The 17,640-nt window shown below is 36.9% G+C and overlaps 1 protein-coding gene and 1 long non-coding RNA gene across 5 annotated transcripts in view; both read right to left on the bottom strand.

Moving 5' to 3' along the window:
* The window catches only part of LOC147840776 (uncharacterized), a 1,215,461-nt gene that overhangs the window by 999,544 nt on the left and 198,277 nt on the right, over window positions 1-17,640 (bottom strand). The window lies entirely within an intron of this gene.
* atrx (ATRX chromatin remodeler) overlaps window positions 1-17,640 on the bottom strand; it is an 81,231-nt gene that overhangs the window by 10,999 nt on the left and 52,592 nt on the right. For all 3 annotated transcript variants that reach the window (XM_087280167.1, NM_200653.3, XM_087280168.1), the window contains 7 exon segments: window positions 17,142-17,236; window positions 16,914-17,053; window positions 15,508-15,658; window positions 15,295-15,395; window positions 12,759-12,867; window positions 12,496-12,673; window positions 11,996-12,187 (listed from right to left, as the gene is read on the bottom strand). In XM_087280167.1, the coding sequence (XP_087136293.1) occupies window positions 11,996-12,187; window positions 12,496-12,673; window positions 12,759-12,867; window positions 15,295-15,395; window positions 15,508-15,658; window positions 16,914-17,053; window positions 17,142-17,236 (966 nt within the window).

The following is a 17,640-nucleotide window of genomic DNA, read 5'->3' as shown; positions in this document are numbered from 1 at the left end:
TAGATTTTTTGCCACTTTTTGGCAACCAAAAAAATGCTTTGAGAAGCGTTTTAACAGTGACCAAACAAGTGAAAAGCTAAATAGTGAGTACCACTTGGTCATTAGAGCTATGGGTTGTTTTCGCATGACGTCATCGATGATGCGCGGAATTTAGATTGAGGAGAGAAAGTGATTTTTCTACATAGAAATGTTTATAATTGTTTAAATCAGCCAAAATGACAAATGCTGAACAGCTTTTAAGGACTTCCAAAAGTTTTTGCTCATAAAGGGGGGAAAGAGCTGAAAAACAGAAGAAAAAGCAGCATGTAATAAACATTTTTTCAATAAATCAATTTGTACAAGCTTTTTTGAACGCGATAATTTGTTTGACAGCGCCAATAAAGATAATATACAGGCCTAGCTATGTGTAGAAATATGTTAATCTGTTATGCTAAAATCAGATACAAACACCAACACACTTATACAAAATCCAGGAGAATATAAATAATGTACCTTGTCATGTAATCGCTGCAATGAAATATGTGTCTTGTTTTGCAATAATCCATGCCTTCACTGGCGTTTTGGTCATTCGGTGGAATAAACAATTGTAATGTTAATGTCTATATGCGCAGCAGGGTTGAAGGTTTGTTGATGGTACAAACATTCCCCCCCTTACAAAAATTAATAAATAAAGATGTGGACTCTGCGTCCACAATTTTGTCAGGAAGATATCCGCATGGGAATAAAACTATAGTAATTTATAATAAACATGTTTTTTAACCACATAGTAAAGTTCATAATGTGCACAATTCATTAAAATATGGAATAAATTGCAAAAATACAGACTTTCCTCTGAGTCTCCCATTCAGTTTTTTTTTACTTTCTGCCCCTTTTCTGACTTTCGTGTCACCACTACCACATGATTGAAAACAACTAATATGCTGGATTTAGTGATTGGCACGCAGTGGCAGAGTGGGTAGCACGTTCGCCTCACAGCAAGAAGGTCGCTGGTTCGAACCTCGGCTCAGTTGGCATTTCTGTGAGGAGTTTGCATGTTCTCCCTGTGTTCGCGTGGGTTTCCTCCGGGTGCTCCGGTTTCCTCCCACAGTCCAAAGACTGTGGTAAATTAGGTAAGCTAAACTGTCCATAGTGTATGAGTGTGACAAGCCGGCCTGAAGGTGTAAAAAATGTTATTTGTAATGTCATTATCTTATGGAGCTTGTTCCAAAAAGAAGAAGTGATTAGCACACCTCTCTCTGCTGTTTGGTGTGTGTCCATACATTTGACGTACTGCACACAGACATAACAGAAAGTATGGTGCGCTTTTGCTTCGAAACGTCAAGGTGGCCCTCATCTATTACAATGTCTATAGGTACCGCTAATCTCTGTTCAGGATTTGCCTACGTTTGTAGATAAATATGTGAAGTATCACAAGCAATGTATTAAAATTAAACTGATTTCCAAAAACAAACTGCATTTTATGATAATCATAGCAAAGATCTTTGATCACTCCTTCCACTCTATGCGGTATTGGCCGAATACAATATGTAGCCTATTCCGCTTTCCTTTTCCACTTTAGAGAAAAGAAAAAGTATTACTGATTGAACCGACACCGATGTTTTGCATTTTTTCGTAATGGATTAATTAATATGCATCGGACTCAGTGTGCATGGTTTGTGTATGTGACGATTTTTTTTGCATATAAATACGACAAAAACGTAAACAAAAATTTCAAACTTCAGCGTGAAAAGACCTTTTGTGCTCTCAAAATGCGATTGGCGCAAAAGACATTACGAGGACGAATATGTTGTTTGAGCACATTTCAAACACTTGTCGTTGGGAAAGTACTGAGCTTATCTGAATATTGTCCAATTTTGATCAGAATAAATGGATCACAGAGGTACTGGGTCAAATGACAGTCAAGCCGTTGAGGGGAGCAGAGAATGCTGGGATTCCTGATTAGTCTCCACGCTGAAGCTCCGCGGGTGGTCTTGTCCGTCTCCATAACCTGCCCTACATGTGCATCTCAACCAAAGGCACTAATGATGGTAACAAGAACTCTTGCATTGTCATACTGTGAGCTAACCCTTATGCATAATGACGGCTTAGGAATAGGATTTCATTTTACTCCACGCATGGATGTGAAATTGGTTGGGTGGGAGAAATGGGGGAATCAGCAGACTGCAGATTTTTTTTCTTCTTCTCAAGCAGAAACGGGGAGTAAGAATCCCACGGGGAGTCCAATGGGGGAGGAAGCATTTTGCTTTTGATCAAAGCATGGTGGGGCTTGAGCCAGACTGCCGCAAGGTTAAATACAGCCCCAGGTGAAGACCAGTCTATCTAGCCATGTCTGAACACCATACTTTCTTCACTTAACTAACTATACAACCAAAGAAATCATTTCCATTTCAGTCCTTCAGCATTTTTTATTTTTTTGATGCAGCCCATTTATGCTTATAAAATTGATTGTGAAGAACCAAAATATTTTTAACACCATTATTTTCTCAAAATGATAAAAGATGTTTAAACAAAACAGGGATTTCCAAACTTTTCAGTTCGCGACCTCCATAATTACAATTCCAGTGACTTGCGAGTGACCCCCTGTATCCTCAGAGCTGATTATAAACAAACATTGCACACAGCGATGCACACATACCAATAGGAACTGTATAAACATGCTTATTGACAACACAAAAATAGTGCAACAACTTTATAGTCATTATTCATTTGTTTAATTTAATATTAACCTCACTTAATGACAACGGTGGGCACAATGTTTACAGCACAGGACTATTGTTAGTTTAATTTTAGAGACAGCTACTTGACGATCATCTTCTATATTCAGTTGTGGCCTTTATTTTTAATGTACGTCACTGTAAAATTAAACTCTATTGCTGTGTCATTAATCTAGCGTAATAACCCCAGGGCTCGCAATCCAAATGTAAAAAGAATTGAAAGGCTGATGGCTTTTTCATTTACATGTTCTTTTTTTGTATGTAACTATAAAATAGCATTTTTACCTTCTGTAGGTTATGGATAAAATATGGTGATTCTAACATGTACGACATTTTTAGAAATCACCAAGCAACCCATCCTCATTGTCTCGCAACCCCCACTTTGGGAACCACTGATATAGAGCACAATATAAGATACATTATTCATAGACATTTCTAGCAACACAACCCAAGAAGTGAGTATTACTATAACTGTCAGATTTTATAATTAATAAGGTTTTATAGTTAAAGCAAACAAACTTAAAAAAAAAAAAAAAAAAAAAACAGAAGTAGAGCTTGCTAATATGCTTAATAGTTTCTCATATTAATGGTGCATGTTCTTGCCATTGTGCACATAGAACCACAAAAGGCATTTTATTTCGTATTAAATCGTTAATATATAATGAATATAAGTTAACAAGTAAAGTGATCTTCATTTTATTATTTCTCATTCTTTACACCCTGTCTTCTAAAGAATGCACAGCAGAAGTTTACAGTGGTGGTAATATACTGAAAAAAATTGAGGTGTTTGTGAATATGGAATACATTTAATATAATGCTTTGCGCTTATTAGACTGAAAAGGACAAGCTGCAGTCATAAAATGAAGGTGAATAACAACTTTTTACTTAAAATCAACTATATATTAACTTTTTAATACAAAACAACTGTGAAAAGACATTTTCAAGTAGCTTTTGCAGTGCTACTTGCACAATAATGAGAATGTGCACCATTAAAATATTGACACATTAAGCATATTAGCAAGCTCTATTTGTGATCTTTCAAAGAATTTGAAAGACTGCTCTTTTGTGCGTGAACAGTGCCAATCTTAAAGGAAGAGTTCAACTCTAATTACACTAAACAAGATATTCTGAAACCTTTAAGCATTGACCTGCATAACAGTAAAAAAAAAATATATAGAGGTCAGTGATTACAAGATTTCAGCTTTCTTTAAAATATTTTCAGTCCCACTTTATTTTGATAGTATGTTTGTTGAATTAAGTTACATTGCATCTACATGCCAACTAATTCTTATTAGATTATAAGTAGACTGTTACTGTAGGTTAGGGTTAGGGTTAGTGTAAGTTGGCATGTACTTGTAAGGTTTCTTATAGTCAGTTAAATGTCTGTTGAATTTATGCATCAACAGATTTTAAGCAAATTGTCTACTAATACTCAAATGGACCATTAAAATAAAGTGTTACCACATTTTCTTTTGCTTTCAACAAATCAGTCAAACAGGTGTGAAACAAGTGAAAATTTGAGTAAATGACAGAACTTTCAGTTTTACTAAAGCATGCCTTTAAATTTAAAGCTCGATCATTTGCTGCATGGCATTATTTTCTATTTTATTTTAATCGCCTGGAAAAGCTATTAATTAAGGGTTGACTGGGACAAAAATACCACAAGCAACTTATCCTAAAATAAAAACTGAGACAGCTTCCAAGTCATCGTTGAAGAAAGGACATTCATATAAACTACAGAGCTGTTCAACTACATATATTAATGACTTGGAAAACAAAGCCAATTTACATAGAACACAGCCCCAAATAAACTCGGATGGTGTGAAAAATATAATCAGGTTCAAAGTTACAAGAATGCTTTTTAGTATTATTTGGCTTCCTACTGAATCATTTTCAGCACATCTACAGCTATTTCAGCAAATTCTGCCTTTTAAGGTCTTTGAGCATGCCACATTACATTAAATGTAAATCATATTCGCAAACTCCATTTTATATCACTCATTACCACCGCTATAAACTTCTGCTGTGCGCTCAGTGGAAGACAGTTTGTAAAGAATGAGAAATGGACGCGTGACAAGCTGTAGTCATAAAATGAAGCTAAGAAACAGGTGCTTTTAAATAACGTGGAAGATTTTTCTCTTTTCGTTTATAATACAATGACATATTGAAACACACACTGACCTTTGTGACCAGAAAAGGGGCATCTTTTGTCAACAAATATCGTATCTACTGCTTTTAAAATGAAACGCCTAATGCTTGCTTGTGATTTTACAAGCAACTGCGTTTTACATGCAGGTGCACAAACCAAAGAAACCAAGGGGTCCGGAGCAAGAGACTGAAGGAATGTGAAGGATTGAGATATTTGTAATACCTAACCTTAGCCAGGCAAAACGTACTCTACAGCTGCACGCAAATTATACACATAACCTCAGTGCCCTGGTATAAACAGTCTGTGTCTGCAGAGCTCTTGATGTTTGGCACATGGCCGGATGTCAGGTGTCCATGAAGCCTGTCTCAACTATCATTCAACCTTTTCTTTTTTTTATTCGAAGGTGAGAATTTCTACAGTGCACTGCAGTTCACACCTTCAGTTCTTTCATCTGAGCTGGTCTAAAATGTAAAAATGTAGGGTTGAAGGCAAGTACTCATTTAAGGAACATCTGGGGGACTTATTAAGAACAGCTCCTGCACCTAATTACCCAAACTAAAGTCTGTTCCTTTGCTCAATGAGACCCAGTCGGCAGGGGAGTCTGAGCGAAAGCAAATTACCACTTTCCCACCGATGGACCACTGTCAGGAAGTGTACGCACCGAACCAACCATGTCACTCCCGTCTGCCCACCGGACTTCGATATTATGGGCCTCCTAAGAGCCTGGGGGCAAGGCTAGACCCCAAGCTGGGTGGCTCTCGTGTCTGGGCCATAGCACTCTTCTTTGTCATTAGAGTGGAAGTCCGCTGACTTCCTTTGTCTCCAATTAGTTTCTCTGAAAAGCCAAAGAACATCCTAAAATGGCTCTGGAATAATGACTGTTCATCAGGTCGGGGGAGGTTTACAGCGTTCCTTTGAAAACTTCAGAGACGAAGTAGTGAATCAGTGCAACAGATGGCCTTGATGTTTGGCTGGGCTGCAACAGCACACAGGTTCAGAAGCAGGATGTGTGCTTTAGACATAGAGGGGGTGGGGGAATCTTACCAGAAACTCTAGGGAAAGTAACAGGGCAGTAAGGCGGGACTGGTGGGAATAGTCGCTATCGCAAGATCACAGCAAGTTTATGGTGTTCTATTACAGGGGGAATCGCTCATACCCTATATCTTCAAGGGTTGATGCAAGCTAACAGGTTTTATTTGAAATGTAATATATAATACAAACAAACTGTGTTTGCAGTGGGAACTCTACACAAACAGGGCCAAGTAATAGTTGCATAGCCTCCAGTGAACTTTATCTACCTCAGATAAACTGAACATTATATTTGGTGTTTGAGTTACACTTATAAAATTGAAGTCTAATCCTGTTTACCAACAGTTATGTTGTGCCTCGCAGTTTAAAATGCAGTTAACTGAGAATGTTTATGATTTTTCATTAACGCATTCACATAAATGAGTTATTGGTGTTAATATGTGTTTTTAATACAGTTTTGGTGCATCTTACAATGTAAAAATAAGCAGTTTTTTTTTACAATTAATATTAATATTTCTTTATCTTTGTTATTGTATAGAAAAAAGACAGTATTGACAGGAAAGCATGGGGAGCAGAGAGTGGGGAAGGATTAGCATAGGACCACAAGGCGGGAATCGAACTCGGGTCGCCTTGAGCACCAGAGTGCATGTGTCGACACACTAACCACTACACCACTGGCACTGACGTATTTCGTATTTATTCAAAACACGTTCTTGTGCGCATGATTTTAATGCTAACCAATCAAAGCTGACGCAGCGCACCAGGCAATTACAGCTGAGCGTGAGAAAGAGTGATGTTAACCAGCTCACTCCGCGCATGACGAAGTTGATCGTGAGAACCGAATAGGCGAGCGAGAGGAAAGAACATAAAATATGGTTGCAGGTCAAAATAAAAATGATTTGGTGACAAAGAGAAATTCAACATCAGTGGTTTGGGAGTATTCTGGATTCAGGAGAAAGAATGTGTCCAAGAGCAAGGTAATTTGCAAGACTTGAATGAAATGAATACTCAAACAAAATAGAGCAATACTACAAATCTGTTCCAACACTTAAAACAGCATGATTATAAATGTCGACAAAGTCAATTGAAACAAACAAAAGCACACATCAGTCACCCCAAACAGACTGAACAAGTTTGTTCAATCATTTTCAAGTGCTGTGCCTTATGAGAAAGGATCAAAACAGCACAAAGAAATTACTGACGCAATCACCCATCATATATGCAAAAATACTATGCCTGCACACATCGTCAGTAAAGACGGCTTGACAAAAAATAAAAGCTGCCATCTCGCACACATTTTACATGATTTGCTATTCCCGAAATGTATGAGAAATGTAAGGCGGGTGTTAAACACGAGCTCAAGCAGGTGAAATACTTCGCCACGACCACAGATATGTGGTCCAGCAGAACGATAGAGCCGTACATGAGTTTGACGGTCCACTATATTAATGACTACTTTGAAATTAAAAGTCGATGTTTTCAAACAGCATTCTTCCCAGAAGATCACACTGGAGAAAATAAAACTGAGGGATTTAAAAAAGCTTAAGCATCATGGGGACTTTGTGAAGAGCAACAAGCGTCTATCACCACATTTGTTTTATGTTGTCTGTTTTAAAGACAATTTTTCCACAGTTTTGTTTATTAAACTTAATACTATGTTATTTCATTGTGAAATGTTTTGTTTTGCACTTCTTGTGGACTGAATACATTTAGAATGTATGTATGTAGCTTGTTTGAAAGAGCAAAAACAGTTGCCAAAATTGCAAATAAAATTGCAATAAAAATAAAATCGCATTACGATTATTTTGTCCATATTGCACAGCCTTACTCCCTAGTGTGCAGTGTTGTCATTTCAATAGTGAAAAGTAAATGTGCTTGGGTCACTAGGTCATATCAAGTTTTCAAGTATTCTCTTCTGTGACGGCTCACCTGTGGCTAAAAATGCACATAACTTCTGACTATGAAGACAAGAGCAGAGGCATGTTCTTCAATCCTTGCGTCCCTCTAAGACAGCGGTTCCCAAACTGGGGTGCGCAGTCTGACCACCAGGGGTGCGAGAGAATGTTTGTAACGGCAAAAAAAATTAATTTTATTATTTCTATGCATTTATCTTGGGTAAACTTCAGGTGTCATATTTTTAAGAAAAAATAAATTCACAAAGAGAGAGAGAGAAAAAAAAACACATTACAAATTGTAATTTACAACCTATGCACACTCATCTCGCGGTTTCATGTCTGCATCACAATAGCCCAATATTCACAATATTTGTAGTTTTTTTTTCGCTTACTATATTTATCAGAATGAACACCTGGTTAAAAACTGCCACTTTAAAGAAGTCAAGTGACAATAGGGATCAACCATCTACATCGGCCTCTTCTATGGAGATGTGCAGCAACCTTGAATGTATGGACTCAGAGGATAACGAACGAGGTGAAGAGCCGCAAGTGGGAAATTCAGCAGAGATGTAGTGATGAAGAGAATTGGGCCTACACTAGAGTAAGAAATGCAAATATAGTGACAGTTACATTGGTTTCAGGTTTACATGGATTGGAGATGCAGAAAATCCAAATCCGGAATGTGTAGTTTGTGGTGAGGTTTTAGTTAATTGCAGTCTTAAGTCCTCATATATGGTCCGGCACTTACAAACAAGACACAGCCACTTACAAGACATGCCTGTAAGTTTTTTTTTTTTTTTTCAAGGAAAACTGGAGGAACTACAGAAGAAGAAAAAAGGAGGCACAAAGGAGCAGTAGCTTTCATTCAAAAAGTTGCACCACCAGTTTCCTGGGTACACTGCAGCATCCATCAAGAAGCTCTAGTGATGAAAAACATGCCAGATTAACTTTTGTCTATACTTAATGACAATATGAAAACTGTCAACTTCATAAAAGCTTGTCCATTAAATTCACGTATTTTTTTTAAAATTCTAATCACGTATACAGAAAATATGTGTATTTAATTATTGTAGTTAAAAATGTGGAGTTTATCTGGAGAAAGGGGTGCTTGACAGGTGTCAAATATTAGAAAGGGGTGCACAGAGCAAAAGGTTTGGGAACCACTCCTCTAAGAAACACTGAACGGTTTGGAAACTAGGCAAGTAAATAACAATATCTCAGTCATCAACAGGTAACGTGCACAGAAAACTGGCCTGAGGCATTCAATTTCAGCACACATGATTCTGCAGTCTGAGGTAGATTTTGGTAATCGTAGAAAGTTGTCTTTCGTCATGTGGCAATCTTAAATAACTCAGTGCCTCAAGCTCACAACAGCCGATCAATCAGCATTGCAATTAAATTTTATGTTGCAGTACTGCAGTTTGACTGTTCTAACAACAGACTGATAAAGCTCAATAGCAGTAAGAGAAATTGAAGCTCAAAGGTGTGTGTGAGAAAGATGTTCAGATATAAATATGACATTCCTCAGAATAAGATCTCCAATGCGCCATTGTCAGGCCTCAGACTCTAAAGGGGCTGTTTACAAAAAGTTATTAGCCAAAACGGGGAACATTTGTGCATTTTGCCTGTTCGTTTACACACTAACAGCATTTTTTAGGACTTAAAACAGGCTACAAAGTGGAAGTTTTATTTCGTAAATGCAAAACTTCTTTTTAAACAGTGGAAAAACCTTTTAGTTTTTGGCTACATCGGTCATTTAAACAGTCTAACTTACTTTTAATATCAATCTCAGTGGCAATGACTCAAAATAGATGCACAAAAACAATTTAACACAGCTTAGTGACATTCTGAAATGAGCTTTAAGATGTGTATTGCACAAGCTGACATGAAAAAAATATCACTTTTCTTTATTCAACATTTCAGTGGGGTTACAAATAACTACTTTTAGTTCTGGGGTCTGTTCTTCATACGTGGATTACGCAGTTAGATGGATTTGGTTATTGACGATTTGACACGATCCAGGATCGTTTCTTTCTTCAAAACTGATCCGAGAGTTGTTGTCATAGCAACAGTTCTGGTAGATCAATCCTGGTCAGGAGCAGGCTCAATTCAGATAAACAGAATTAGATGGGGTTAGTTTAAGCAAAGATAATACTGAAAGTTTGTACCAAATTCTGATATTTTCTTACAGTAGTAGTTATATACACTTGGGAAAATAGTAAATATTTTAAGTTATAAATATATATATAGTAAAATATATATATGTTAATAAAACTTGTGCAATCTGCACCCCCGAAATGAAAGTACAAAGATTTCCACCTGGTGAACTTTTTAGATCGCTTTAGTACAATTTGTGTATGATAATAGAATTGCACAATATGTGACTTTTTTTAAAATCAATAATACATTTATGCAGTCATAAACATGTTTTGACAGTTAATATGATGGTGATTTGATGCTTTATAAAAGTTGCAGACACCTTTACCAATATCAAAATGCTTTTGTAAACATCCAGTTATTCTTTACACCGATTAAAAAAATCGGCGACAATAATACTACTATAATATGGAAAATCCACTCTAACAGTAAAACTAAATAAATTGCTCTTGACACATGAAAGGACATTTACACCCACAACAAGTTGTAAAGTTATTGAGTATCATATTTAACAAATCGTTTACTACTAACTTTGTCATTTTGCTCACGTGGATAATTGAATATTAATCAGATGATGTCATTACGCTGCTGTGCCATCAGCCAATCGCTGAATTGCTGATCATGATTTTGAGGATCGATAGATCAGTCCTTCACAACACGCAGCGATCTCAGATCAGTTCATCCAGACATTTTAATCTGATTCACAAACTTGTTTGAAGAACCAAATTAGCTATCAGGATTATCAGGATTAAAAGATTCAGAATCTGCCAAATCATCTTAGATCATTTAAGCGAGCTACGAAGAACAGAACCCAGGATTAAACCGTGGAATGTCATGGTTAAGTAAATGATGACAATTTTCCTTTTAGGGTGAACTAGGTGTTTGACACATACCGCTTTTTCATCAACAGGAACCAGGAGCTGATCGAAGCTATGGACCCTTTTCACAAGACTGTTATGATTCGTTTAATGGTCATCAGAATCTTAAAACCTTGAAGGTTTTTAATATTTAGATATTTTTTAAAAACGTAACAACATTTTTTTGCATTTATGAATGTATTATATCATCTTTGTGTCTACAAAAAATAAATAAATGAATTACAGCTTATGCGATATCTTTTATATTTTCAGCAAATAGGATTGTAAAAAAAAAAAAAAAGTATTTTTTGTACTCTCTGATTCACCGTGCTCTAATTTTACCCAGCTACGATGCCTTCCGCTACTGAAAAACCTGGAAATGTGAAAAGGTTCTATTGCTATTGTCGGTATGGAGCTGGTTTATTTGTCAAGTCTTCTAAGAATCGCTTTGCTTTTCCATAGGCTAGTAAGCCACCTTAGATCCAGGTCTGACATAACTGTATGCGTATCATCTTTCCCAAATATGCAATAGCAACAAACACACATTGTTGAATTGCTATTAATGTTAGTAACATTTTATAAACTTAAATTAGCATCCAAACACTGCTATGTCAGTAAAGCAAAGTGTAGTTTGTATGGAGATTACAAAGGAGAATAATTTGTATTTGCAGCACTCAATAGTTTGGAGATTGTGTTCAGCAACTCATCTCAGAACAGTTTCTGTTATGCTTGTTGGTCAGCAGCCTGGCAATGTTTGGTGCTACTCAATAACCACTTTTACTGGTTTAGACCCAAAAAATGGTAACACTATGTGATGGTCTATTTGAGCATTAGTAGACTGTCTGCTTAATATCTGTTGATACTGCTCATTCAACAGACATTTAACTGACTATAAGAAACTTAGTAAGTACATGTCAACTTACACTAACCCCAACCCCAACCGTCTACTTATAATCTAATGAGAATTAGTTGGCATGTGGATGCAATGTAACTTAAATAGAACAAATGGGCCATCAAAATAAAGTGTGACCAAAAAAAACTAGGCCCTGGCTCTGAACCAGCATTTAAACTACCTTGGTGGAGGGTAGGGCAATGCACTATGCAGGACAGTGGTCCTCTTGGTTTGAGACTACTTCAACATCATGACTTTTTGCAAAGCTGCTTTTGAACTAGGTTTTAACAAGTGTTCCTTACCTTGGGCAGCATAGGTGTGGCTCGCTTGCTCTTCTTCTCAGAGGGATCGTCCAGCTGGTCGGGTTCAAATGTATAGAGCTCCGTCAGCTCATTCATTGTAAAGTGCCGTTCAATCTGCTGTTGGTCTACCACTCTGAAAGACAGTGACTGTTTGGCGACCTGCCGGTCATAGATCTTTTCCTCCATGGTTCCCTACAAAAAAAAACAAAAATGTCAGACCTATTACCTGGTAACCCACCCAATAAAAGCAAATTTTTTAGACATTATAGGTGTAGCCTTAACGCATATGGCTTGCAGATAAAACAATGAGAAAATTCTAATCTTCTTTTAGATGAAAACATTTACTTTATGCACCATATTAGCTTTTTTGTTTTTCTCAATAAACATAAGACTATACTAGTGTCAGATAACTCTCATGTGTCATTAAAAAAAGTGTTAATTACTGTGAAATATTGAACTATAGCAATGAAAACCTCTATCCAATCATCACAAATTCTCACCTGAGCCAAAAACCTGTAGACATATACAGTCTTCACTTGACCAAAGCGGTAGACTCTGAAAATACTCTGGATGTCATAAGATGGGTTCCATGAGGCATCAAAAATTATGACCCTGTTTGCAGCTACCAAGTTGATTCCAAGAGAACCAGCTCTGGTTGAGATGAGGAACAATCGACCCCTGTAGAGAACAAATGCAGCTGTCACTAATGAACAAGTGAGAAATCGGTCCAATGTTTGCTTTTTCAATAGGGAAAGTGTCTTACCGAACATTACTGATGTCATTGAAATCCTCTGCCCATTTCTTCCTGGTCAAGGCATTCGTGGAACCATCCAAACGGTAGTAATCAATGTTTCTAAACCACTTGCCCTCCCCTTAAGGAAAAGAACAGGAGCACAGCCAGTCAACAAGCTGTTTGCGGGAAAGGTTTTATGCAGCTGTTATGCAGAGCTGGTTGCATATGGAGAGCTCGAGAGAAAGTATGTACCATGCATAGGTGGCAAAGCTCAGAGACCTGTTCGGCATTTAATATCGATGCCTCCTACACTTGTTCGTAACTAGCTTTTCAACATGTTTCCAATTATTCTTCTGTGATCTTTTCATTACAAATTGCTAAGCCTTAAGCAAACATTTTTTTGCAAAATAAAAAAGGCCTAATCATTTTCATAATGAAAGTGAAAACAGCTGCAAGGGTTTAATTAGGACCATGACCTTATTCCAGAGGCTTGATGCTTACATGGGCATATTTGAGCATTTCTGCGGGCACTTAAACCCAGATTTATGTCAGATGGGTGCGCAAATACGGATAAGTAAATATTTCCACAGTCTGCACTGATCAGTGAGCACTTTTGACTTTATTTGCTGAAACAAAAGTTAAATTCACAACAAATATAGATACAACATGCAGTATTGGGCATAAACAGAGTACATGGTTTTTATGGTGGCCCATGTTGTTCATTTCTTCTGATGTAAAAAAAAAAGGCAATATTTTACTTAGGGCTGGGCGATACTGAAAAAAAATAAAATAAATAAAAATAAAAAAAAAATCACAATATCATGTTTCATATAATTCAGTATCGATAATTATTAAATATTTTTTACAATCTATTTAGGTATATTAGGATTTTTTAACCATATTATTTTAATATACCAACATTACAAAGGCAATTAGTTTTAAATTTAAAAATAAGAATATTGAGAACAAAATATCTGATCTCTTTAAAATAAAATAGACATAAGTGTTAAAGAGACTCTTAAACTTGATAAATAAAATGTTACAAAGTGTGTGCAATGGTAAAGCGTAAATAATGAACAATCAAAGCAAACTTTCAGGTAAACTAACATCTGTAAGGTGTGAATAATAATAATGATACAGTAAACCTCAAACTCTGTAAACAAAAGAAATTATGATAATTAAATCTGAGCTTTTAAGTAAAGGAACAGACCATCATTGTTCAAATACATACTGCAACATTATTAGGGTTGGGCCGATAGACGATGACATTGTCCTTTGCCGATGGCCAATAAACAACATAATGCTGAGCCGGCATCGCCGATCCTTCGCCCCGCCCCCATCGCAAACCCGCTTGCAAAAAATACACACTTAGGCCCCGTTTACACTAATACATCTCAGTATTAAAATTGCATTTTAGAACAAAAAAGATCCACATCCACACAATGTTTTACTTAGCATTTCTAAACAGCCGTCCGTCCGCTGAAAACGCACATCACGTGACCACACACATACACATACACACTGTCATGCGCTCGTTGTCTGAGCTCCAGATTGCAGTGCACGTCTGACAGTTTATCAAGGATGTACGGCTGGATCGTGTCTCACTATAGTTGTTAAGGTGATATTTAATTAATCTTTTCTCTATCTAATGACTCTTCGGTCTTTTGAATCTATCAGGTTATGTGTCACAGCGTCAGTGCACAGCTTCAGTCTTTCACTTTCACACTTGTACTTAGTAATTTTAGTGAAAACCTCAGATACTGTTGGTTGTGCACCTTTTTTACCGACCAACCTCCTGCGGAAAAAGTGACTGACAGATGGTTATTTGTGTGCAACTTATCTTTACTTATTTATGATTGGTTTATGGGTAAAACAAAGACCATGCGGGTCAGGTAGTTGAAACGGTAGGCTACAAATAATTAATTCGTTATGAATTAATTAATTACTCATAAATAACTAATTCACCTCCGACTATGACGACGATGCCATCGTCCATCGAGATGTTTCACAATAGACATCGTATGATGCCAAATTGGTTGACATCGCCCAACCCTTAACATTACAAATTGTAAAACTGAATGACTACATTACCCCTACACTAAAAAAAAATCTTTCAGATTGGGTGCTAGTGGCTGGGATGCACAAGAAAAGAAACCAAAAAGCCACAGTGGTGACATCCTTACATCCTTTTTTATTTACAATCTCCTCACTGCTGCTAGCCACTGCACTCATTTTCGCTTGTGTTGTTATTTTGACCTGAAGTGACAAGTGTGCTGTTTCTTTCACCATTTACAATGTGCTTTTGTGCTCGTGCTACCCTGCCGTCTTTCTGTATCTAGGCAACCGTCAACCGTTTTCTTAGAGGATGACAAAAGGACAAATCATTGTTGAAGCTCTGATACAAGTTAATGGAGAAAAGTAATGTGATGAAGGAAAAATTTCTAATGACAGACACTGCGCAAAACACAACAAACACAAGTTCTTGTTCTGCAAGAGGACTCACAACATACATAGTACAATACATTGCTAAATTCTATAGTTATTTAAATACAACAGCATGCCTTACCTTTGTATGGTGATTCTTTCCCCTCCTCTTTGGCCCTGCCTGCTAACTCCAGAAAGTCTTCAATGAGGTCAAGAGAAATGAGAGACTGGCTGAACACCAACCTAAGCACATAAGACACAACACATACCAGATTGATCAGGTGGACCACATATACAAATCAATGAATTATGAGCCGATAGATAACTACTGCAACTATGATGAAATTTAACTCACACTTTATCGTCCACTTCTTCAGCCAAGCGGAGGATCTCAAAAAGTAGCACCATTTTTCCAGAGTGAGTCAGCACCTCAGCATCTTCCTCAGACACAAACTCTTTGTACCATTCTGGTGAAGGACTGCCAGGACCTGAGTTTGAAGGACGAACTAAAAAAGAAAAAAAAAAGATTAACTGCTTGCTTTGGGGGGAAATACAGTCCTACAGCTAAATTTGCAGTAAAGGAAAAATAGATTGAGAGCAGTACTAATTAAGGTTTTAACGTGTTCATTGGTGCTAACCAACACTACATATTTAAATACAATTGTTTGCATAATAATACAATGCTTGAGCTTAATCTATAACAGAATGAAATGTCTGTCACATGTTTTTTGTTTATCTATGGAATAATGTAAACTACAGGGCACTGGAGGGCGATGGTGATATACATAGAGGGATAAAAGGATGAGAAGAAGAAGAGAAAGGGGGTCAGTTTTTTTTACGGAACACATGGCTCTTTGAGGCTACTTCAAACTAATAGTAATTTTGTGAAGTATTAGTTGAGAAAGCTAGAGTTTTAGGCTCAACCTAAGCACTTCCATAATGTTGTAAGGGTATGATGTCTGATTAATCTTCAAACATTACCTGGGAGTTTGAAGAAATGGATCAGTGACTTTCAACGCACTCAATGCTTTTCTTTGTTCAGAAGAAAGGACCATCATCAAACAGCTAAGACATTATATGCTTTTTCCTCTTGTGTTTGGGAGAAGTTTAAAAGAGTTTGGGGATTTATTAGATTTGTTTTTGAGTGCAACCAGTATGTTTCCATTTGGGAAATAAAATATATATGCATAGAATAAATATTTGCTAGCATCAGTATTTCAACTAAAATTCTAGTGGTAACCTTTTTTTAATGTGACTGCATTGAATAAAGCAATTGAAAAGTTACAAATCTCATCAGTCTAAGAATTGTGTTTGAATGAGGTAAAGTTTGATTGTCCTATCTTAAATCACATTTATACTAAAAAAAAAAAAAAAAAACAGGCCTCCACAGAGTCCAGACCTAAATATTATTGAGTCACTATAGGTTTTCCTGGACAATAAACAAACTTTGGCAAAATTAAAGAAAGAGATTTTATAAATTCGAAAAGAAGCCTAGTAGGTCACACTAAATATTGTCTGTTGCCAAAAGAAGCCATTTTGTTCCTCAAATGGTTGCATGTGCATGTTTTCCATACATACTGTACGTTAATGAAGAGTCAAAAACTTAAATATATAAGGTCATTAAAACACCAGAGCTGGTAGTGGCCTAATACTTTTGAACTGCACTGTATTTCAGTCATCAGAATTTAAGTCTTGTAATAAAAGTACTTATCATATTAAAACTCTACTGCCCAACTGCTATCAGAGTAAGCTCAATCATACCCTCCTCCACAGGCTCTGCTCTGTTCCGCCCCTCAGGGTTTCCTCCACGAGAGCTGGTGTTCCACTCCTTAATCACTTCCAGGTCATCGCTGTCAGACTTGTCTGAGCTCTGATCTTTTCCTCTGCCTCGCTTCTTCTTCCTGTACGGGGATTTGAGAAAACAGATCTGTTATCATCTAGGTACCATACAGGACATTTCCCAGGAAAGAAGGAGGACTCATCTCAAACCTTTTGGGCTTCTCATCTTCAGAGGTCAAACTCATCGATGACTCCTCTGTTTCTGAGGCTATGAACTCCTCCATGCTGTCCTCATCGAAGTATCCCTGTTGGTTCGTAGAAGAAAAAAAAAAAACAGTAAAGATGTTGTAAATATAAACAAATGGAGTTAAATTAATAGTTTAGTCCAAAATTAAAATTCTGCCATCAATTTCGCGATTGTTTTAGAACTTCCGATTCAGTCGCCTATGGGAGAAATGACTAGGACTAATAAATGGCAGAAAACGGTCAAACTACTTGTTCTACAAACAAGTGTTTGCATGACTATACAGACCAAGTAGAATAATATAATAAGGAAATATCAGTTTGCAACATTAAACAGCGAAACGAGCCGTTTGAATGTCTAAAAATGAATGGAAGTGAATGACACCGGAAGTCTCGAGCCAAAAAGATTCAAAAAGCTGTGCCCGCTCGTCGGCGAAAAATAAAATGACAAAAACACTACATGAGC

The sequence above is a fragment of the Danio rerio genome, chromosome 14, assembly GCF_052040795.2.
Source record: "Danio rerio strain M-AB ecotype USA chromosome 14, GRCz13ab, whole genome shotgun sequence".
Classification (NCBI taxonomy): domain Eukaryota; kingdom Metazoa; phylum Chordata; class Actinopteri; order Cypriniformes; family Danionidae; genus Danio; species Danio rerio.
Note: the sequence above shows the minus strand (reverse complement) of the source record. Positions and strands in the feature narration are given on the sequence as shown.